General features: G+C 39.4%; 1 protein-coding gene across 1 annotated transcript; it reads right to left on the minus strand.

Moving 5' to 3' along the window:
- Window positions 1–5,269: 5,269 nt before the first annotated feature.
- On the minus strand, window positions 5,270–22,291 carry acp2 (acid phosphatase 2, lysosomal). The gene is made up of 13 exons (XM_030073070.1): window positions 22,108–22,291; window positions 14,463–14,558; window positions 14,200–14,286; window positions 12,692–12,752; window positions 12,325–12,416; window positions 11,818–11,916; window positions 11,396–11,485; window positions 9,512–9,595; window positions 9,162–9,210; window positions 8,502–8,590; window positions 8,029–8,132; window positions 7,468–7,643; window positions 5,270–7,124 (listed from the first exon to the last, which is right to left on the minus strand). Exons 1-13 carry the CDS (start codon window positions 22,195–22,197, stop codon window positions 6,979–6,981), a joined length of 1,263 nt encoding a protein of 420 aa, XP_029928930.1. The 5' UTR covers window positions 22,198–22,291; the 3' UTR covers window positions 5,270–6,978.
- Window positions 22,292–24,090: the final 1,799 nt, after the last annotated feature.

A 24,090-nucleotide genomic window follows, 5' to 3' on the forward strand; every position in this document is an offset into this window, starting at 1 on the left:
AAACACATCATCAGCAAACAACAATATAAAAAATGATATGACAGATTAAGGAGGTCATAGTCAAGATCATCTTGCTTCCTGATCCTATTGTGATGTATTTTGATGTACCCTATTTTGGACTTAATACGGTTGAGGCATGATTTAAAAATGCAAACCAATGAGAGATCAATTAGGGAGGCAGCATCACTTGATGTGAAGGGGCTGAGGGGGCAGGACTGATAAAAATCTGTGGCGTTATATTGGTTTAACCGTAAATCAACATATAATATTCTGGGGGGAAAAAAACCTCTGAGATTAAGTTTGTATATTTACAAGAAAAGTTTGAATAATATCTTAGATTAAAGTAGTAAAATTATGAGAAAAAGGCTTGCAAATTTACAAGAAAAAACTTGTGATTCTGGGCTAAAATCTACAGGATTTCCTTGTTACTAAATTCTAATGCAAAGTAGAATTTGATGAGAGCATCGGCTGCAGGCCTGATTCACGGCAAGCAGCGTTTTTCACATAAATTTTTGACTTTAAAATCTCAGAATATTCAGGGTTTTTTTCTCATAAATTTGTGAAGTTTTTTCCTCATAAATTTACCACTTTAATCTCAGAAATTCTACGTTTTTTTCTCAGAATATTACCCCCCTCTCCCATCTCCATATTTTCCCCCTATAATCATAAAATCATAAAAATTTGCTAACATGGGAATTTTTTTTTTATTTCATTGTAATTTTCAAGAGCTTTGAAAATACTCATGACTATGTCAGTGCAAACAGCACTCAGGCTAACTTTTGGCCTTCTTGAGCCAGCCGGCCTGCAGAACACACTGTGTATGGTGGCCTGTGAGTGCCACATGTCAGCAGTGTGTGACAAATGGCCCATGAAGGTCTCCACCAGCAGAGGTAAACAACAGCTGGCCGGCTGCTGCGGTGCCTGGTCAAGACGAGCCTCAGCACAGGGTCAGTTACCTTCATAACCTCTCGATCAAATGATCCAAAAACAGCAGCAAAAATCACAACAGCCTCATAAATAATTTTTGGAAACCTGTAGGCGCTTGGTATTTCTATATTGTTGAGTGTTTGAGGTTGTCTTCTTCAGTCCCTTGTCATCATGCCATCATGGGGTTGAAACTTGTCTTTGCCTATATGATCAGATTAAGAGTTATTTTGTAATCCAATAAATTATTTCTGAGCATTAAAAACAATATTTCCCTCAACAAGTGGGGAAAGAAAATAGTGGCTCGCAGCGGGATTGGCTGATCCTCCGCCACCCAAAATGAACAGCAGCACGGAGCACCGAGTTCATGATGCATTCAGGTGCTCAAACGGCTGGGAAACTGGAGAACGTCTGCGTTTGCCGCTGGGTGACCGGCTCCAGCTCCATGCTCACTGCACATACTCCACCTTTGCATGCTGTGATGTGTGATTTACCATTCATATGGAAGGATGATTCAGAAAATATGATCACATATAGAAATGAATAAGTCTGTTGTGGTAAGTACATTGGGTTTGGCGTTTCCCACCTCAAGGAGCAGCCTGGTCATGTGATACCCTCAGCAGTTAAGTTTATGAGGAACATCCGAATGTGGCATGAAGTCAACTCAGCTGACCGGCTCGCTGCAAAACATGGCCACTCTGTAATGAAGCATTAAGACTTAGATCAAACAAAGTTAACCCCTTCAGCTCTGGTTTTCCCTTAAAATTTCCCCTTAAGTTGCTTCAAAATTAGAAAAAGCATCCTTACATCACACTTACACTGAGTGAAATATTCAAAACCAAGATGTCATTGCTTTATAGCTGCAGCATCACATCACTTAAAAAAAGATCTCCATGTCTTGTGCATCATTTTAGACACATTTCCCTGGAACTCAGCAGGGCATATTTGGGATCTTTGAAAATATTGGGATCCTCACTAGAATTTGAAATACAGCTCTGTGGGTTTCATCACCGATGCGACTGACTGGAGTGAAGAGTTTAAAGAACCATATCAGTGATTTTGGCCCATTTCCTACAGTTTCCACACATTTTACATTGCAACAAGCCATTTTGCAAATCATGTGAGCGGACTAAAGTTTTCACAACATACAATCAAAATCCTTCCGTTTTCAAATTAGAATTTTTGGTTGAAACACCCATCTTATAATATTCTACTTGTCACCATTCATACACCACAGAACTGATAATTGGCTGAAGAAAGCAAATGTTTGCTTGGGGACTTTTTTCTCTGGCGGATGGAGCATTTCACTCCGACCAGTTTCAAGTCATCAACACACAACAGTGCTGCTGCTTTTAGGAAAACTAATGTGGACGACTTCATTATGGTGATGGAATACTGGTGTGAAGAAAGTTTGAAGTTCATTTTCATATCATAGTGGAATGAATGGAAACCAATGGCTGGATAAAAGGGAGGAAAATGATATGGGAGCTGTAAAATGTGACTTATTGTTTCAGAGAAAGATTAGCAGAAATGTAAAGTTTATATTTCTTGTGGATGCATGGAGGTCAGAACATAGTCACAAAAATATTTAGTCTAATAGTCCAATAATGCAAATGAGATCAAATAACTTTGGCATGCTTGTCGTGTGTGTGTGTGTGTGTGTGTGTGTGTGTGTGTGTGTGTGTGTGTGTGTGTGTGTGTGTGTGTGTGTTTGTGAGTGAAAGCAGCTTTGGCTGTAGTGCTGAATGGACTGATTTGATTGGACCTGAAAGACTAATGATTCTGCATTCCTGAGCTGTGGCCAGCTCTCATCTCTTTAACTATCTCTCTCTCTCTCTCTCTCTCTCTCACACACACACACACACCGCTGTTGTCCTCTGTCTTCCACACCTCATGAGTCTTGTTACCAGTCAGTTCCTGATCCATCCCTCTGCTCTCTGCTTCTGCCAGTTTTTTAAAAATCTAAACCTACTAAATCATTTTGCACATTTTTTCTCCATAAAAGTGCATTATTTATTCATTTATTTATTTATGCATCTACCTATTTATCTATATATTTATATACTCCAGTTGTGTTCTATGTCAGGATGCTAAGATTGATGATGTTGTTTTTCTGATACTTGTAAATTTGTCTCCTGTGCTAAGATTGATGATACGCTTGATAATTGTAATTGTAAATTCCACCTTAAATGATTAATTAGTGACCTTTATGCAGACTAATCCACATTCCTCATTATAGTTTCTTGTATTTTGTACCCAGCTTTTGTTTTTAGACTTCTTATAAAGGTTTGCATTTTGTTTCTTTCTTCCTTCTTCTTTTCTTCTTTTTTCCCTTCCTCTATTCCTTTTTCCTTCCTTCCTCTATTCATTACTTCTCTCTCTCCTCCTTCTTTCCTTCCCTCCTCTCTCCTCTAAAAGTATCTGGGTCTTAAAGACATGTCCTGGGTGTAGTGAGGAGCTCAGTGAGGCTCCAGGTTGCCGCAGTGGACACTCAGCACTGGACTCGCCACACATACACACTGGCACTGATCCAAAGCTGCAACATGTTTTTCCAAGACCCGCTGACCTCCATGACATGTGACCTGCCCCCCCCCTCCCCAGGACCCTCTCACTCCTCCTGGTGGCAGCTACAGGTGTCGACATGACAAGTTTGACATGAATATAGCAGGTAGACACAGGTGTTACTATTGATACACTCAGCACAATGCCACCAGATGGACTGAAGGAGGACTGTGACACCAGGCCCTTTGTGTTGGCTCCCCCTAGTGTCCATTCTCATATTTTCCCTTACACATTATTTCTCAAATATTGTAGTCCTGTTATTGAGCCCTTGCATTGTTGAGGAATCTGATACTAAGGCCTTTATTACTCCTAATAGGAATAAATGATGTGACTGTGGATTAGTGCATTATGATATCTACTGTTGACAGGAGGTGGGCTTGTTTGCATTTTGTTTCCCTCTCTAAGTGCCTTTTCATTTCGTTATTTTATACTTGTTCATGTGTCAGTTTCACTGGACAACATGGCTGACAAGTGCATTATTGCATATTTTTTAGACTTGTTAATTCATCTCCTATACTATATATTGTGTATGTTCTGGATACCTGTTAATTTGCCTCCTATAACTGATGATATGATTAACAAGTGCACTTTTTATTTCACTATTACTTTATACTTGTTAATTTGCCTCCTATTCTTAGATTGATATGGCTGACAAGTGAATGTTTTAATTTAATATTATTTATTATAACACTTAATTTGTCTCCTATGCAAGTCTTAATGATGCGGTTGACAAGTGTATTTTTATTTTATTAGTAATACTATTATTTTGATACATTTTAATTTGTGTCCTATGGCAGGATATGTGCTGTAGTTGAAAGGTGTATTATTGTATGTTGTGTATGTTTTTGATACTTGTTCAATTGTACTAAGATGACAAGTGCATTTATTTATTTAATTATTTTTGGTACTTTTTTTTTTTTTTTTTCTCCTATGCTTAGACTGATGTGGTCAACACAGTGCACTTCTTCTGTATTCTCCTGGGCACCCACTTTTATTTTTCTCTTTGCCCTTTGTATGTTTTGTGCTAGATGTATACATATTTCTTCAATAGTTAGGCACTTCGAGGTCATGTGCTGTCGTGAGCTTGGATTTCAGAGTTTGTCCTTGGTTGCAGTCTATGAATGTTTTTACTGACCTGGCACTATATTTTGGTGCATGCTGAACAGCATAAAAGTTAATTTTTTTTTAACATTACATGCTGGTTGTAGCACCACCTTGAAGAAATCTGACTTTATCCTTCAGCTTATGTTGTGTTGGGCCAGACGGGACAGTTGTGCAAAGTTTGTTTTTTTCTCATGCACGGGAAGGCAGGTTTAGTACAAGGTCTGTGACTGATCTCTAATATAAATAATACATTTTTTTCTTTACACCAATTCCATATCCTCTTTAATAAGAGCTTGGCCTGTTCTAGTATAACATACAGAATTCCTTACACTTCTTGTCACCCGCTCATTTTTCCTCTTCATCTTCGATTTATCCACAGCCTCTCAGTTTGTCCTGTGCCATCACTGTGCTGCAGCTCTAATTCATCTTGATGTTCTTGCTGGCTTCAGTGATAAATGCTACCAGGCTGGATTTATAGCTGAGTAAAAACTAACTTAGAATGTGCCAAGTGCCTGTGAGGAAAAAAAAAAAAAAAAACTAATACTATTAAATCCCATTATAAGAAGACAAAGAAGATGACCTTAAAAATGTCTCCATATCACAGATATTTCAAGATTTAGGTGCCACTACTGAAATGACAGGTGAATAATATTAGAATAATGAAACAATTAAAAACACATGAGAAGCACTTGATTTATTTGATCGCAGAGGTGACAAGTCCACTGTTGAGGCAGATTTAAATGTCTGGAAATATTCTCAAACGGAGAAAATCATCTTTCTGCTGTCCCTGGTCACAGTCAGAGAGTAGCAGCCCAGCAGCTGGTAGGAGTTCAGTGTCTCGATAAATCAAACGCACCTCAAGAACTGTGAAACCCTGAAACCTCCTCAAATCCACTGTATATCCTGTCCAGGGCTGCAGGTTCAGTTCACATCAGATTGTCGTGAACTCCGCCACCTCCTTCCCCACAAAACACACACAAAGAAACGGAGCATTCCTCTTCCACAGGACCGCTTACTGGCAACCAGCCTGTCATACTGACACTCACTCTGTTAAGGCAACATGGTCGTCAGGCCTCCAGTAAATACACACACACAGCCACACACACACAGCCACACACACACACAATGATGTGATCACATAGGGAACCAGTGGAAACATGCCAGGTCTGCAGCCATTCTTGTCTCAATCTGAGAAAGTGAGAAAAGGGTATTTTGTCCAAAATGTTGGAATATCTCTTTAACCTTTTGTGTTATTGCAGTTTTTCTATACCAAACATCTTCAAGTGGTTATCAAGTAGAGTTGCAACTATCAATTATTTTCATTATCAGTTAATCTGTTGATTATTTTCTCAATTAATCCTTACTAGTTAGTTGTTTGGTCCATAAAATGTCAGAAAATGGTGAAAGTGGTTGATGTCAGGTTCCCACAGCTCATGGAAATGTCTTCAAATGTCGAAAGAGACCAGAAAATATTCACATCTGAGAAGCTAGAATCTGAGAATTTAGAAATTTTCTTCATAAAAATGACTCAAAACGATGAATCCATTATTAAAATAGTTGGCAACGAATTGATTATCTGCCTAATCGTTGCAGCTCTGCTTTCAAGTGTCTCATTTTGGGTAATCCAGAGAAGTATTGCTTGGGTTATCATTCCTTCAAAAGTCATTCCATCTGCCAGCAGACAAAACTGATGCTGAACAAAATACTGGAACAATTTCCGTAGGATTTCCAAGAAATTTTGGTACTGTATCATTTTTCATAATTTTCTCAGGGCAAAAACTATTTAAAATCAACTTTTTTTATTATTTTCAATCTAAAATCTTGTTTTTCACTCATTCCTCCATCATTAAAAAAAAAAAAAAAACTGTGTATTGGACCGGCTTTGCAACCCAAAGCCTGGGAGTCTTTCCACACAGCAGGCTGAATAAAATCTTGTCACCCAGTCATGAAGCGTTTTCGGCACTTCAGAGCACGGCTGGACCGCACACTCAGCTCAGAGGAACTGTGTGTTTTGCCCTGCTGGGTTGCCTTGGTGTTTCAACGGCCACAGTACTCTTATTTTCTTGTTAGTTTGGAGTCCTGACATATTTAAGAAAGTTTTAAAAGCTTTAGTTTTCAGAAATCGTTACTTAAAAATGTGTTGAAAGTGTGTGCCCTCTGACCCAACAGAGGCTGGGCCTTCGTGGACCCATTTTGGATGGCTAGTTTTAACACAGACGGCAGAAGACGAGAAGAACAGCTCATCACAGGTCCCAGCCTGGAGTCGAGGAAACCATGCAAAGGTCACCAGAGAGGTCCCAAAGACTTTTAAATTCAAAGGTCATCATCGTCACTGCTGTCCCAGGAGGCGTAGCCTATGCATCTCTGTGGGAGGAGCTTCTGCGTCTGTCAGGACTCCTCTCCGCCGTCCTGGTTGATCACATGCCGGTATCTGTGGCTGCTGCTGGGCTCTTTCTGCCGGCAGATGAGGCTCAGGAGGATGACGATGAAGAAGAAGAGGAGACAGCCGGACACCGCTAAGCCGATGATCACGTCTGGAGAGAGGAAAAAGAGACAAAAGGTGAGAGCAGGTAGACAGGGAGATGAAGAGGCAGTGATGGTCAATTATGATTTAAAAAAAAAAAAAAAGAAAAAAGAAAGAAGAAATGGTAAGACAAAAAAAAAAAAAAAATTCCTTGCACCAACTTGCAAATGCCAATTTATTAAATTCAGATATTTTAGTGTCTTGCCTGGGCAGGGCAGGGCTGAGCAAAGCCACCCTGTATAAAGGTTCAAATATCAATCAACTGACTGATCGATCAATCTACGATCGATCTATCCTAAAAAGTATGATTTCATACAACCAAACTGTACTGTGTGTACGTGTTTGCAGCTCACTTTTGTTTTCCCGCTTTGAAGACACTTGACACTCTTTGTCCCGGTCCTCTGCTATGGACGGCTTGGTGAGTCTCACAAAGTCGTCCAGGGGGCAGTCGAGGGTGCAGTTGGGCAGCAGCAGCGGGTACGGCTCCACCGTGCTGTCGTTCCGGTAAAACATCGACACTGAAAACGAGCTGGACAGCCAGGAACGGAGAGGGAGGCAGAGAAAATGACAAAGACACACATCAGTGAGAAAGAGGTGCGAATGAAAGAGCTGACCCTCAACATTTTATTTGCACACTTACTCATTTAACTGCATAATAATGGTTTTATGAATCAGCCAGTCTTGAAGACATGGTTTTTAATGTCCCATAAAGGTCTACATTCTGTTTATGACACTTTCCCACTCTGACAAGGATAAAATTGAAATATATTATCATCTAGAGGCAGTTTTGATCCACAAAAGTGGCTTGATTTTCATGCTTCTCTTGATTTATTCCATCTTATTTTCCGTGTTGAACATTAAATTAAAGAAAATGTGTGTAAGTGTGTGTGGGTGTGTTTGTATGTGTGGTTTACCCGTTGTCTCTGTATAGCTCAAAAATATGACAGGAGGCGTATGGCGGCTGTCTTCCACTGAACACGTTCAAGCTGGCCTGAAGAGCTGCTATAGTGGTGTCATGCTGTGGAACACACACACACACACACACACACACTTATTAAATAAGTACAACAATTCTGAATGCAGCACTGCCCTCAGTCGTTTGACGGTACGTGGAGTAACATCTGTGCTTCATGTTGTTTTTATTGACAGGGATACAGGAATTCTTCAACAGCAGAATTATTATCAGTATTATTTGGAAAACGGTAAAATTACATTAATTAAGAAAAAAAAATATTACTGTCCTTGTTACTATAGTCACTGCAACCAAATACAATATTCCAGTCTTTCCAGAACTTCTATGAAAAATTTACATGATCAAAATAGTGGGACTAAGTTTCAGGACACACTTCACAGAAAGAGCAGTTCATATGCAGTATTGGCATCTCACCGCTGACAGCATCATCATCTTCAGTCGCTGTTTTGAGTCCGGGGCAGCCATCTTGGACAGATTCTTCACAATCTCGCCCAACAGGAGACCTGAGAGAGACAGAAAGCAGCACCTGTTCTCTCAGCCGTCCTTCATCTAACCACACAGCCTCTCTGAGATCACAGCCACCAGCCTGAGCTGTACATTAGATTGAAGGGGAACCAGCACTTTTTTCCCTGTTCCAAATTTAAAGTTCTATCCACACTAAAGACAGAGACCAGTAAGAAACAGAGAATGGAACTTTTGCAATGTTGCTTGCATTCATCAGGGTTTACTGTAAATGATGACTGTCTTGTTTAAGTTTAAAAATGTGCTTTAACAATGCAGACATAGTAAGATGAAATAAAAATTAACTTAACAGATTGATTTTTATTGTTGCTATTTATTCACATATTTATTATTTTATCTTTTCAGTATATTTAATATTTTTAAAAAAAAAAAAAAAACAGCATATTCTTTTGTTATTGCTGTTTTTTTCTGTGTAAAGTATGTTTTGTACATATTTCTTGGCACAGTTGCTAAAGAGGGTGTCTGTCCTCAACATGTCTTCCAAGATGAAATAAAGGATTCATGATGATGATGATGATGATGATGATGATGATGATGATGATGATGACCCACCTCCCTGCAGCCGGCTCTTCTCTTGTTGTTTGTGCACCCCAAATAGGACCTGTGAAAATCAGACATCACACAGTATCATCACATTACAGCTCAGTGGATCCAGTGACACTCACTATAAACCAGCATCAAATAGCAAACTGCACAACTGATAGTGTGCCTTAATACCAAGAAACATCTAAATATTTGATACTTTTATGCCAAGGTTTTTTTTTTTTTTTTAACTAAATAGATACTAAAAAGATGCATTGCACATTGCTATCTGTAACTACTCAATGCTCCCAAGATTTGTACTCACTAGCTGATATGACCTGCCACTGAACTCTGCACGATGAACATTTTACCGCCATTACCTGAAATCCAAAGTCTTTCAGTATTCTGAGCTTCTCCATGACTTCAGCAGTCACCCAGTCAGGAGCTGTGAGATTGTGACGGGCCTGGACACACACACACACACACACACACACACACACACACACAGAAGAGTGAATTCTATAGGAATGCTTTGACAAAAGCACAAAGCAAAACTATAGATAATCACAAAGACTTTCAGAAGCCCCAAAAGCAAAGAAAGCACTTTCGTCTTTGGCCTTGACAGTGCTTCATATTTCTGTGATTTCTATTTCTCCCCTCCTCTCTCTGTCGGCCTCAACTATCTGTCACTTTGCTGCTAAATTATTTGGGGGCATGGCTGAACACACTGACCCAGCCATCTGTGTGCTATCCAGTAGCTGGGTGCAGAATGATCATTTAGACACAGACTTGTGCTGAGCTGGCAGATGCTTGTGTGAGTGTTTTTGTGGATGTGCCTGTAAAAAGGAATACCCTGACCTCTCAGGGAACAACTTCTCTGATTTACTTTCATGCAATAAACCCTTTCGGAAATCAGGGGTTACTAAAGATTTCACAACACATAATCATTATCCTTTGATCTCCAAATTTGAATTTTTGGTTGAAACAGCCAACTTATAATGTTCTGCTTCTGCAACTAACAAAGTCATTAACATTCACAAACCACAGAACTGATAAATGGTTGTGTAAATCAAATGTTTCCCCGGGGACTGTTTTCCCTGGGGGGAGGGAGTGTTTCACTCCGCCCAATTTCAAGTCACCAAAACCCAACAGTGCCGCTGCTGTTCGGAAAACTAATGTGGACGACTTTATTACAGTGAAGGAATGCTGGGGTGAAGAAAGTTTGAAGTCTCTGAAAGTTCATTTTCACTTTGTAGGGGAATGAATGGAAACCAATGACTGGATAAAAGGGAGGAAAAATAATATGGGAGTTCTAAAAGACTGTTTGCTTTGGGAAAAGATTAGCAGAAATGTGAAGTATATACATTTTGTTGATATTAGTCAATACATGCAAAATCACTGGTATGGTCCGTTAAGAAGCTTAGGAGTAGTCAGGGCTAGTCGAGCTGGTACAGGGCTTGTGTCAGTTTGAAGTTGGTTCAATTTAGTCTTTGTTGGTCCTTTGTTGTAGACCAGCAAAGAGTTTTTGTGGTGCTTTGGAAAGAGTTTCTCCTGGCCAAGAGCCAGCTCTTTGGCTGCAAACGAGAGGAACTGGTTCAAGACAAAGCGCTGGCTCCGAATAAGCCCTAAGGCTTTGTGGAAAAGGTGGATTGATGGCTTTATTCTGAGCTAAACAATACAACACAGACATGAACGTGCTACCTGTTTTATTATTATGCAATACCTGAACCCCCCACCCCAAAACAAAACCAGAAAAGTCAGTGTGTTCCTTGGAATAGTCTGAATCACAGTAAGTTCTCAAACACATGGTCTAGTACCCGTCTCTCAGTCGAGCTTTGGTTTACACATAACTTCAGTAAACTTGTGTTGAAATGCTGTGGGTTTGGGCAAACAGCACTAGTGATAATGCAGGGGCAGTGGAGAGGCCAGATCAGGCGGTTCAGACTTGAACTAATAGCTATAGACAGAGTTAACCAATATGTACTAAGGCCCTTCCTGTTACTGGGTTAACTCATATGATTCATGGTCCACTGGACTGACATCTCTATTCTGCTTTACTGCTGTTACCACACTGCATGCCATGCTGCTCAAACACACTTAGCTACTGTATAATGAACAATGGATGCTGAATAAGCGACATCAGTACAGTTTTCACTTCTGTGAGGAGGAGCTCTCACTTCTTGTTTTCATCAGCAATATGGCCAGCTGTGGCTACTACGCCTGATTCTGCGTGCATGCGTGTGTGTGCGTGTGTGTGTTCTCACCTCACAGAAGAGTGTGTCGTAAACGCTCCAGACAGATTCCACTGTTGTGGAATTTAGGCCTGTTTCATTCCTCACCAGGTCTATAATGTCCTGATAGGAAATAAATAAATAAACAAATTTTTAAAAATAGTGACCTGCCTAAGGAGCTTATGCTGTCTAAATCTCTATCACCTGTAACAGCAAAATTTCTCAAGTTCAAGGTTTACTGTATTTTCTTTTTTGTCTTCTTTGCTCGCCCACAAAGAACTTGGTGACAAGATGATGATGTGATTCAAATACTTTATAAATTCAAGGAGGGAAACTTGAATACAATCATTGCAAAGGTTTAGCATTTAAACACTTAACTAATGAACAGGGATGACATATGCAGTGCTGTACTATTTGTTGATGTGGATACAATAGAGAAGTGAAGTGAAGAATACCTTGTATTTATTGGTGACACTGATGAATTCATCTGTCTTCTCAGTTTCACTCATCAGCTGCTTGTATCGAGGACAGTCTCCCAACGGGAACGACAGGAGCTGAAGAGACGCAGACAGAAAAGACGGGGACACAGAGCACTGAATCTCTTTCAGCAAACACACCTGTAATATTTACACTAGCAATGGGATTGTATTGCGATTCAATATTAGAATACCAAGCAATTTTCAAAAAAGTTAATTTAATTTCAAAATAATGTTGTTTAATGTGTACAATTTTTTTTTTTTTTTTTTACAAATTACGTCAATTTAATCAATACTCAAATGGTAAAAATTGTTTCTAAATTAAATCAATTTAATTACACAATTTGTTACAAAAAAAAGTTGTGTTTTTTTAATATATTTTTTAATAGATTTTTTCCCTTTTTAAATTTGATTAAAATTCAAGGTAGCACAGGGTCAGCATGGCGATATAACAATCTCACAAAATAATTTCCACACACAGCATACCCTCTCCTGGCTTTGCGGTACTGTGTGCACAGGGATTGGCTGCCAACTCAAGTTTGGTGTGAAGACCTGGCGACCTTCAGGGGGGTAGAGACCTGGAAGACGACGAGACAAAGGAATAAAAATCGCCAAGTCCCAAGAGGAGGAGCGGTAGGTTGAGGAAGATGATGAAGAAGAATGTGAGGCAAAAGGAGGAGTGCTCGGAGGAGAGGCAGTAAGTTGTACAATGAGAAACGACAGTAGAAGTGGGTGAGAGAGTGATAGTGCTCATCAAGGGAGGAGCAGCAAAAGCAAGCAGAGCAGAGGGAGGATTAGTCACAGAGGGCAAAAGCTAGTAACAGTGGGAGGAGGAGGGAGCTGGTGTTCAAACCTGCCAGGTTGGCCTCGGCACTCATCAGGGTGCGGTCATAGTCTGTACTGCGAACTGAGATCTGCGGACACAGCAAAACTTCAGTTAACACGTACAACTCTGGCACAGTCATCATTATATGTACTAGGAAACGAGCTGCAGGATAAAGGTATGGAGGGAGGGAGAAATGATAACTAACATGGAAGAATTTCTGATTAAAATTTGCTTGATGCTTAAAATTATGCTGCTGCTTTCAGGTTTCTTACATGACTGTTCCATGTTTTTCTGTAACTCTGATAAATGTTATTTCCACTTGGTGTGTTACTGTCCATTTTCTGCCTCCGTGTAATGCAACTAATGTCTGAAGCAAGCTGGAAAACAAGGTGGTACATTCCTGTAAAGTGACCTATTTCTTCAATTTCTTTCATATAATCCCATGATATATATGATAAGAATTCCATGACCAGTGGAGCCTGTGTTAACAACATTAACATGCTAAGAGGCCGACTCTCTCAAAGATCAGCTGAATCACAGCTGATCTTGCAGTCGGCCTGTTGTCGCCTGAGAAGTCTGAATTGAGTATTGCTTTCGTTTTCTTTCTTTTTTTTTTTTTGTTTAAAAATACTGTTAATATGCATTGCAATACTACAATAAAAGTGACGCACCTTTACCAAGACGCACTTTTATGATCACAGTGACAAACAGCAACAAGAGATGCACACAAACACACTGCTGGCTGTAGTGTTCCTACAATATTCGTCTAGTAATTCTATAGCATGGCTGCTGTTCAAAATATACATGCCATACGTAGCTGCTAGAAAAAAAAAATCCAGGGGAAACATTTAAAGGACTGTGGTTAGGTTATAATATATTTGCATTTTTTATTAGTTTTTATTTTTATTTTGTTTGGACTTTTTGTTATCAGTTTGTTTTAATTAGTTTTAAGGGCAGGTTTGCTAGTTAAGTTCTTATTTTTTGAAAATGCTTAGTTTTAGTTTAGTTTTATTAGTTTGTCTTTCTTGTAATATGGGGTTATTCGTCAGGCGAGATTCAAAAAGGTCAGAAAAAATACTGTTATAAAAACTCAACAAAACACCATATCATTAAAAAATTATTCACTTAGGACAGATGAACAACCAAATAAATTTAAAAAGGTGAAAAGTAAAAGACATTTTCCCTACAATTTTAGTCTAGTTTTTATTTCAGTAAACAAAACATCTAGTTTTTGTAGTAGCCTTGCTGCAAATTTAGGTCTAAACTATTTAAAAAGGTAATTATTTACATTTCCATGTTTAAAAAATTTATTTTGTTATAAGCTTCATTTAAGCAAAACAGCCTGCCTGCGTGCTGCCTCATCATTCCAACACTGTAACTCAAAACTTGATGCAGAGATTGTAACACTTAAATATGTTTGCATGACTCTGTTGCGCTTGATTATGAGCGATTATAACTGCTATGTTTATTAACATGGTCTATCAACATTGAAACTTATGCCAATGCATTTTCTAATGAACAGAAGGACCACGCACCTCGTGTCTGTCATAGGACTCGTTGAGGAAACCTTGGTATCTCTTACGAAGGAACTGGCCCAGCTCCAGGTGCTGCCTCATGCCCTCCTAAACACACACACACACACACAATAAGAGGGTAGGAAATGTGATATTACTTTCCTGGTATGAATGACAGCGTTGCAGACTCAAGCGTTGACACCTGTCTCTGTCTGTGCATGTGTGGGTTTGGAGCGAGACACAAAGCTCGCCTGTTCATGGCTGTGGCTGGATGGCCTCTTTACCTGGGACAGCTGTCCAAAGCCTTGAGGCCAGGAGCTCTCCTTGTAGGGGTCGTTGGGATAGGCCCTGACTGGTGATCTGTCTCCATGCCGAAAGAGCTGCAGAGGACAGGACAAAGATGACAGATAATGTCACAGTGTTTCTGCTTCTGGGAAATCTGAATATCAGCAGCATTTAGCCAACGTTTTCTTAAAAACCGTCATTGCTGATGGGGATCAGCAATGACTCCCTGATACAATACAAAAATTAACCAAATGAACTAAGTGAAATAAAGTTAAAATTTAAAAAATTAAAAGATAATAAAATACAATAAGTATGTTACATACTATAAGATTATATTTTGAAGCAACTAAAATACACTACTCACAAAAAGTTAGGGATATTTGGCTTTTGGGTGAAATTTATGGAATATATAAAAAGTTCATGCTACAGTGATATTATATCATGAAAGTAGGGCATTTAAGTAGAAGCATACACTGGTGATTTCCTCATCTCAAACAATTTCTTGAAACAAAAGTCAACAACAGTGGTGGGTATACCACAACAAAAAATGTCAGTGTCAATAACTTGTCATGTGCCCTTGAGCATCAATTACAGCTTGACAACGACGTCTCATGCTGTTCACAAGTCGACTTATTGTCTGCTGAGGCATGGCATCCCACTCTTGTTGAAGGGCGGCCCTCAGGACATTGAGGTTCTGGGGTACAGAGCTCCGAGCCTCTACACGGAGACTCACCTGATCCCATAGGTTTTCTATGGGATACAGGTCTGGAGAAAGTGCAGGCCACTCCATTTGAGGTACCCCAGTCTCCAGCAGCCGTTCCCTAATGATACGACCTCGATGGAGCATCACACCCCTGATGTGAATTTTGCCATTAAACTCCTTGTTAGAGAAGAGCAACTTGTGCAAAAAGTACTGAAACACTGAACAGTTGGACATGTGCATTCAAAAGTTTACAGAAGGTCACATTAAGTTCACCTGTAAAGGTTATAATGCATTTTAGGTTCATCCTGAAATTTCACCCGAAAGCCGAATATCCCTAACTTTTTGTGAGTAGTGTATTGTAATTTAGGCTACTCAATTAATGAGAAATGTTTTGATTTTTTTTCGTTAGTTTTTAATTTAATTTAAGCTTAAGGACGAAATATCAATTTAGGCTTGGCATGGTAATACAAAACAAACAAACAAATAAAATAATGTGCTTTGTATCCAAATCATTTTTTTTGCTCCTTCCTTAACTACTACAAAATGTTTTGAGGATTTTTCATATTAACAATTGTGATATCACCCTTCATTGAATGAAAGCATATTTCAACATTTCACTCACGCAAACAGAAACAAAAACTTACTGTATGAAACTGTGTTGAAATGTCAGTAAAAAAAAAAAAAAAAAGTGGCTGTTTAAAGAGTTCATCATTTTGAAGGTATTCCTGCCTTAATCTGAAACAAAACCAAGTAATTTAGGTATGTTTTTCTATTACAACCCAAATCACCAGAGTTAGATTTTGTGTGGACTCTCAGGCACACATTTCTTTTTCTTTCTTTTTTCTTTTTTTTTGGAACTTAAGCTAAAACAGTAGATTATCAAAGAGCATAGACCTGTGGATATAAAAAAAAAATGTGCTGGAGAAACCAGACAGATGTCACAGAGCAGTGAAACGGGTGTCAGGGACCAGGTGAAACTAAAGAGACAAATGAAATAAGCCATGCAGCTGCTGAATCGTCTTCATTTCCAATCGACGATGGTTAGTTAAAGGTTTGCAGAGTTTTCCAAAGGCGGCAAGTTGCACCGGGCGCCCGTAATTTGCAAGAAGTAGCAAAAGTAGCCCCATCTCTCGAAATGCAATGCAGTACTGCCAGAACGCATGGACGTGGACATGTATCATTTATTTAATGAAAACTACAGTTGAACAGTTGGACAAAAACAATTAGTGAACATTATTAATCTACCTTTCTCATTGTAATTTCTTGTATTTAATGCCTAACTCAGCTTTTGCTGTTATATTGTACTTAATATCAAAGGGAGAGTCTGTCTGTTTGCTGAGGCTATCTTCCCCCTCAAAGCAGCCTGTGCCAAAGACAAGTTTAGATAACATGCTTTTCAGTTACATCTGTACTCAGCGCTTTGCTCCTTTGTGCCCTTTGAAAACTACTGACTCCCTAGTTTAAAAAAATTAGATCAGGAGTCGTGTTTTTATTTATCTAATTCTGCTCTTTTAGTCTCGTTTTTATTTGATGAAAAAAATGTCATGATATTTTGTCATAGTTTTTGTCAACAAAGGTTTGTTTATGTTTGAGTTTTTGTCTCATTTTCATCCGGGAAAAAGGTCATGTTGTTCAGTCAGACACACACACACACACTGGCCTTATCACACCAACAGCCTCCAGCAACCATTTCTCTCCAAAACATGTGGTCAAAAGGCCATGAGCCAAATGAGGGCAAACGATAAGTGTAACTGTCTGAGGAAAATAAAATCATTGTGTCTTCACTGTCATGTCCTAATGTTCCCTTTATCTCATGGCTAGTCCAGGCCAGACCCCTCACTCTAGTCATAGCCTGGAGTTTGTGGTTAACCTTTTTAGCAAAAACAGGCCAGTCTTAAAGGGATAGGTCACCCATTTTGAAAAATTTGATATTACTAAAAGTACTAAAAGATAGCTGGCAAGTAATGCTGTAGCTAGCTTCTTCTTTCCTCCATTCACGTTTCACGTACCTGTCAGGCAGCGGCCAGCCATCACTGTGACTCAAGACCAGCACAAATCTCAGACCAGACAAGAAAATGGTTGTACTGTTAATAATTATTTTGGTTTTGAAAACTGCTGACATTTTTTAAACGCCATTTCCAGCTGTAAGAATTCTGCAACACACTAAACCCAAACGTTTTTTATAATTCTTTGAATGGATTAAGGCGGTTATTTTTAAGACTGTTAGCTGAGGGGAAGTCCACCTCAATGGCAGGAGGCTAACAGTTAGCATTTGGAGCATCCAGCCAGTATCCAGCACTCAGTAACAAGGAGAGGAAGATAGGAACAGCACTGACCTACATACCAGCTATGTGAAGTGAAATAATATACTTTTCAAAATGTGTGATCTATCCTTTTAATTTTTATGCCCTTTGTTACATCAGACTGGTGTGACATGGGTGTTACACACCAGTCTAAAGATCAGGAAAGTCTGTGTTTGTGCAACCGGCTGTAACCATTAAGTGCTGCTTTGATAAAGGAGGAAGAACTAATGCTGTCGACTCAAATGTCTGAGCTGTCACATGTATGCGTTATTTCAGTGCTTTCATGCGAAAACAAATGAGGAAAAGAGCGTCTTATCCTGTAAAATCAGTCTAGTTTCCGTAACCATAGCCACACCGTTCAGTGACAGTTACATAGTTTCAGGGTTTGGCTGTGATCCCGCCACAGACAAATGTAGGTTTTCGGGTCCCTGGCATTGACACATATCGATTATACTGTTCAAGATAAAAGAACACAAAGTCAACTCTATTTAAGGGTGGATTATCCCTTTTAAGCACCTTGCCTCATCTCCACCATGAGCTATTTATGTCGCAGGTCACAGTTTCAAGAAGCTGTAGAGAAACTCTGGCTCTGGCTCAGGGAAGCATCAGCTGCTCGCTCCACAGCTACAACAGCTGTGCTACATAACAATATTGATATGATATCTCATTCAGGACTAATGGACAGTCAGCTGCCCCCCTCCCCCTACCTTCTCTGCAACTGCCCTGACCCAATATTTTAACAGTGTGTGTGTTGTGTCAACTAGGGACTGCATGACCTTGTCCCAATGGCATTTCAATTCTCACTTCCCTAAAAAATGTAATGTCCTCAGCATTACAAAAACACAAAGCAGTCATCACCGGTATTCTGCCACGGTAAACAGCAGCTTTGGATACAGCCTTTCTATTCAGTGATTATAATGACTGCTTCATAAAACATGTTCTCTGTAATTATGGAAGTGATGTTTTGTGGTAGGATCCAACTCCTTTATCTGGGTGACTGTAGCATTCAAATGGACAACTCCGCATTCACGTTTTTGCTTGTCACTTTTATTCTGAAATACACAACTTGATGATTTTAACTTTCAGTGTAGAGCCGAATCAAAACCAGAGTTCCAGCAGTGTTAGCCCTGTTCACTACCGCAAAATCAAGCAGCGTAATCTGTGAAGTTTTCAAGTCAGTCAGTGTTTTGCTACTGCCCATTGCCAACAGATATATCGTCACATCAAGTTCATGAAAGCTTTTACATTTGTTGTTCTAAACACTTGGTATCTTGTAGCCCTACCAGGAAAAATCTCCTATTGCACAGGAAGTGATAGATTTTACATATCAGGTTTGTTTAGAATAAACAAGAAAAACTGGGTGGTTAGAAAGAGCAGTGATGGCCACCAAAGCTCAAGAGACAAACAAGAAAAGAACATCAACAACTGAGTCTCAAACCTCATCAACAGAAAATCCAAGGACAAAGACAATAACAATCCTGGTGAGACAGCACTTAAAATGAAGATGCTGTATAAACTGAAACAGCTCTGAAAATCAAGATGTTGCAGTTAACCACTTTAATCGGGTTGACTGTGTACTAGGTTTTGTTGTCATAAGGTTGTTTATCACTCAAGCTCTATGGTCATCCTCAGTGCATGGAAAACCATTAACACGTTGTCACAAAGCATTTTTAACAGGCATGTGAATCACATGGGGTGAACTTCGACCTGCACTGACTCCTGCTTTTGACATTTTTTCCAAAATATCTTGTTAACTCTTCATAAGTTCTTTAGTACAGATTAAGTCTTCAAGCTAGACTGAGGTAGCAATCATCATTTTACTTTCCACTCCAACTAGGCTTTTTGGCATTACAAGGTTTTCAACTGAAAACTGTGATGATGCTTTTATCAACCCCCTCCACACCACTGTGTTAAACGAGGTCTTCCAGCCGATGTTTATCTGTTTGCACAATAGCATAACTCTCACATGACCACCACCCTTGGAGGAAATCTACAGAGAGGACTTCATTAGCAATTCAGGTTGGTCAAGTGCAGTAAAACAGGCCATGAAATAACACATTATGTGCATTTCAGAGAGGACTGGGTGGAAATGTTGCTATTTGTGCTTTGTGTTGTGAAAAGGGGGTCATAGACTAAGAGGAACCGACAAGCAAGCAATTCAGAGAAGCAATTCATAAACCCAATATTAAGGAAAACATTGTGCATAAAACTCAGAGAGGTATGATTGGATCATATTGCTGCTGTCATCCATGTAACTCAAATTTTGGTGATTTTTATGTTTTAAGGGATAGTTCATTTTGAAAATGTTGACTTTATTTCACAAGTGTTTATGTAGGTCAGTAGTGGTGCTATCTTCCTCTCATTGTTACTGAGAGCTGGATACTGACTGGATGCTCCAAATACTAACTGGACTTCCCCTCAACATTCTTAGCGTTCCGTGACAAAAACGCACATACTGCATGCAGGTGATAGCTTTCAAATTACTGTTTAAAACTTTATTTTTCCTGTTATCAACACCTAGAAAGATCCCATCATCTTCTGCACTTCCTGTGTCACTCTACACTAGAGGAGCAGTAGACACCACAGATACAGAAGTAGATTGCTTGAGTTTGCTATCATTTTTTTTTTCTTCATTGAAAACATGCAGGCATGTTGGACAACTTTCTCCACAGTACTACATGACAGCTGGCAAGTAATGTTGTGGCTAGTTTTTCCTTTCCTACGTGCCACTCCATTGCACACATTTTACATACTTTTCAGACATGTGGCTCACAACTAGGAGGGAAATCAAACAATATCAAATTTTTCAAAATGGGTGAACTAACCCTTTTACTTCACTTGAGGGACTATCTACATCTCTATGGCTTGTCAGAGAAGAAAACTTCTTGGGCAAGTTTAATAAGTATGAGAAACCCTTCATATTTGTATGCAGTGTGAAAACATGCTTTTTTTTTCACTGCTTCTTTTCTACATTCCCTCGGCTATGCTTCCGATCACACCCAAAATTACCCTCCAGGAAGGGAGAGGGGAAGTAAGAAAGCAAGAAAAACAGAAGAGTCTGGCAACACATATTTACCACACCTCGGCGTGGACATGGGAACTTGTTCAGTCAAGGTACCTTCGCTTTACACTGTTGGACATGTCCCATGTGAAATATACGGTGCAGGGCAAAAGCAATGCTTTGCTAATATTTCATTTTCAACACTGCCTGTTTGTGTGACAGCTGTGTTTGGATTAAACAATTTGCATTATAGTCAGTTTATAGATCCTAGTTTGGAAGGTTACTGCAAGTCAAGTGTGAGCAGTAGACATGCCCACCTTATGTTAATCCCATGCAGTTTGGGCCACAAACCCTGCAGTCCAAACGTGTTCTTTTGGCCTGTTGTAAAATGGTGTATTTGTGCAGACTGGGGCCTAAACAGCCTTGGAGTTGCGTCAATCGGGTTTGACTGGAAAGCTGAGACTTTTCTGGATTCAATGAGCCCACTATTTATTCATGTGAGGATGTTAGCCTCCATAGAAACCATTTCATCATTGACGTTAATGTATAAAAAGACCTGTAGGAACCTTTAAGATAATCACAGCTTCATGCAACTTTACATCCACAAACTAGCGGATAATTTAAGAAACAAGAATCACAGTGAATCGTAACATCGAATCACAATACTCAAGCATCGCAATACATATCGAATCAGCACCCATGTATCGTGATAGTATCGAATCAGGAGATACATTTCTTCCCAGCCCTTGTGAGCATCCCATTAAACAGGACACTACCACAGGCACAAAGCTCACACTCTTGTCAGCTGACATGCACTGCATTTACTGTCTGAAACGATTAACACTGTCAGACATAATGACTAAATAAACTACTTCAGCTCTGCATGTTATTTCCGGACACAGGTGAAACCCCACGCATTGTGAAAATAGCTTGTTTGATCTCCAGTTTAAACTTGGTCATTGGGGAGGGGAAGCAAATTAGCTCACTGTTACAGAAAACAAACACATCACTGGAAATACATTTTGGAGATATAAACTAGGCCAACTTAGCTAAAGAGAGTTTTTGGCTGTGAGATTGCCTGCACTGACTTGGGGCATGTTAACTAACTTTGGTATGGTGCTTCTATTGTTTGAGCTGTGAGCGCCTGACAGGACGAGTTGGTTAGCTAACCCCCCTGGGACAACAGCTACAAACTGTGCTCTCTTGTAGCGAGAGTCAGGGGACGCCAAATTCACTTGGCAGATTAATGTTGCCTCACATAACGGCTCACACCACTAACAATGTTGTGAAACCATAAGAGGAAAAAAAAAAATCAAAGTGTCAGTCATCAGCCGCACCAGGCCACCCTCACAGTTTTGACTTTTAAAATAGCGCTCCTGCTATTGCCACCGTCGTTCACCGGAGCACACCGTGGTGGCATTTGAGGATTTTTGGCCTGCTTGGTGAATTATTTCCATGCCGAACTCACCACAACACCGCCATTTTTCATATTAGCGCCTAAGTCATGTCCTGGGTTTGGTAAATACGCCTGTGCATGAGTAGTTATCGATATCCACCGCACATATGCGATAACAGTCGCTAACGCGTTCGCCCAGCTTTAATTACGGAATGCCGCTGCTTTACGGTAAGTTACTCACCACAGTCACGAAGGCTAATTTTCTTTCGGCTGAAAGTTTCCCCCAAGCAGAGGACAAAGTGAGGAATAAGAGCACCGCGCCGGAGACCATGGTTTCTTCCTTCTAGCTAGCCGTACTAGCTAACCGGAGACAGCTGACTGCTCTGCTCTCCTTTGGTCAAGGGTCTTCTCCTGGCTGAGCTTTGTCAAGCTAGCGGTGATTAGTCATAACAAAACCGGAAGCTGAAAAAATAAAAGCGTACGTACCGGATGGAAAAACTAATGAAAATGTAAATGATATTGATCTAACACATATTGAGCTTACTTTTGTCATTGATTACATTCTTTCTTCATTATTGGCATTACTGAAATGTCGCAGCAGGAGTTGAGGTTGGTCTGTCACATAGTTTTAATTTAATCCCATACAGGCGCTGTAGGAAGTAATGTTATTATTGTTTTTTGGCAAACTTGACGCCCTTTGCAATAAGGGACGGAGGGGGAGGGAACGTAACGTAACGTCGTGCACATGGCCCAGCGGGCCAATGGAGTGCTGCCAGGGAAGTTTTCTTTTTTTTAAAAAAAAATGTAATAATAATAATAATAATAATAATAATAATATTATTATTATCATTATTATTGCAATACAGAACAATGCAAAGGACAGGAAATCAATATAAGTAAAACTGCACAACAAAACATACATCACATACACTTACAATGAATAAACAAACAAACAAATAAATAAATATTTTCTGTTTTTCATTACACTTTGGATCATTTGAAGAGTATTTAAACAGTTTTCACACATTTCTTTTCTTTTTTCCTTTTTCTCTTTAACGTGAACAAAAATTTTATTTTAAATAAAAAAAATTATGGTCTTTTGAATAAATGATTTGCCCATTCAACACAATATTTTAAAAAGAGGATCTATTTTTGAGGAGCCAGTGCTGCATAGAAGGAGCAAGAAATGGAAAGGTATCAAGTGTCGTCCATCTGCCACTAGGTGTCAGTGTCGAGGTATATTTGCAGTAACACATCCATGGTCAGACCAGCAGCAGGTGTGCAGGGCCTCAGTCAAACATGCCTGAATACAACAAAGAGGATCACTGTAGTCCAGTGTTATTATAGTTTTGTATTGAGTGCTTGTTTTAGTGTAATTTTAATGTTTAGTTTTAGTTTTAGTTTAGGCTTTACTCTTATTTGTATTCTCATATGGGTGGTATTTGACTAGTCATGCAACATAACAGAGTTTCACTCACACATTTTTTGTTCGTTCATTTATTTCTTTGGCCCTGACTAAAAAAACAAGTAAACCTGTGTCCCCCCACTGATGGATCAGTAAATACATGACGCAGCTGTGTTTTAAGACCTCAGGTGAGAAAACAACACTTCTCCTAACAGTGAACATTCATACTTAGATATAATTCTTTGACACATGAATGCTTCCAGTGGTAATCTTGATGTTCCTGCTGATTTGAAATGAATTTGTAGGAACACTTTAAAGAACAGGAGAATAATGGGTGAATGTGGGGTTGATTCTATACAGGTCCTCAACATGTAGTTCCAGGATGCCCAGGGGTTTTTGAAGGGGTTACAGGGGATCCTGAGAAAAATGGGGAATATTTTAATTTCACTATAGTTTTACAGACTTGAAGTTAGCACAATGAGAGAATGTATAAGAATGACTTTTCTGGTGGCAGGTTTCACACTCTTCACTGTTAATCTTCCAATCAGTTATGGAATCACTAAATCTTATCAGATGGGGATCCCTGACAATACGTCTTATCAAATATGGGTTCAATTTGGGGGTCGATGACACCAAAAAGGTTGAGAATCACTGAGGTAATACTTATTCTGCAACTGCTAGTGTGTCTAAAGACTGACTGACTGCACTTTGCATCAGAATTTGGTCATTCTATTTGACATAAATGCATGGCATGGACTACATATTTGTGTAAGGAATGAAAATGCTTTATATTTTCCGAGTATGTAGCTGTGAAACAGG

The sequence above is a fragment of the Myripristis murdjan genome, chromosome 2 (assembly GCF_902150065.1).
Source record: "Myripristis murdjan chromosome 2, fMyrMur1.1, whole genome shotgun sequence".
Lineage (NCBI taxonomy): Eukaryota > Metazoa > Chordata > Actinopteri > Holocentriformes > Holocentridae > Myripristis > Myripristis murdjan.

What these genes read in the sequence shown, in the direction of transcription:
- acp2 (XM_030073070.1), bottom strand. Translation starts at nt 22,197, where the DNA reads ATGGTCTCCGGCGCGGTGCTCTTATTCCTCACTTTGTCCTCTGCTTGG. An exon ending in AGTCCTATGACAGACACGAG is followed by an intron (nt 12,753 to 14,199) that starts GTGCGTGGTCCT and finishes CTGTGTCCGCAG; the next exon opens with ATCTCAGTTCGCAGTACAGA. An exon ending in TGCCGAGGCCAACCTGGCAG is followed by an intron (nt 12,417 to 12,691) that starts GTTTGAACACCA and finishes GTCGTCTTCCAG; the next exon opens with GTCTCTACCCCCCTGAAGGT.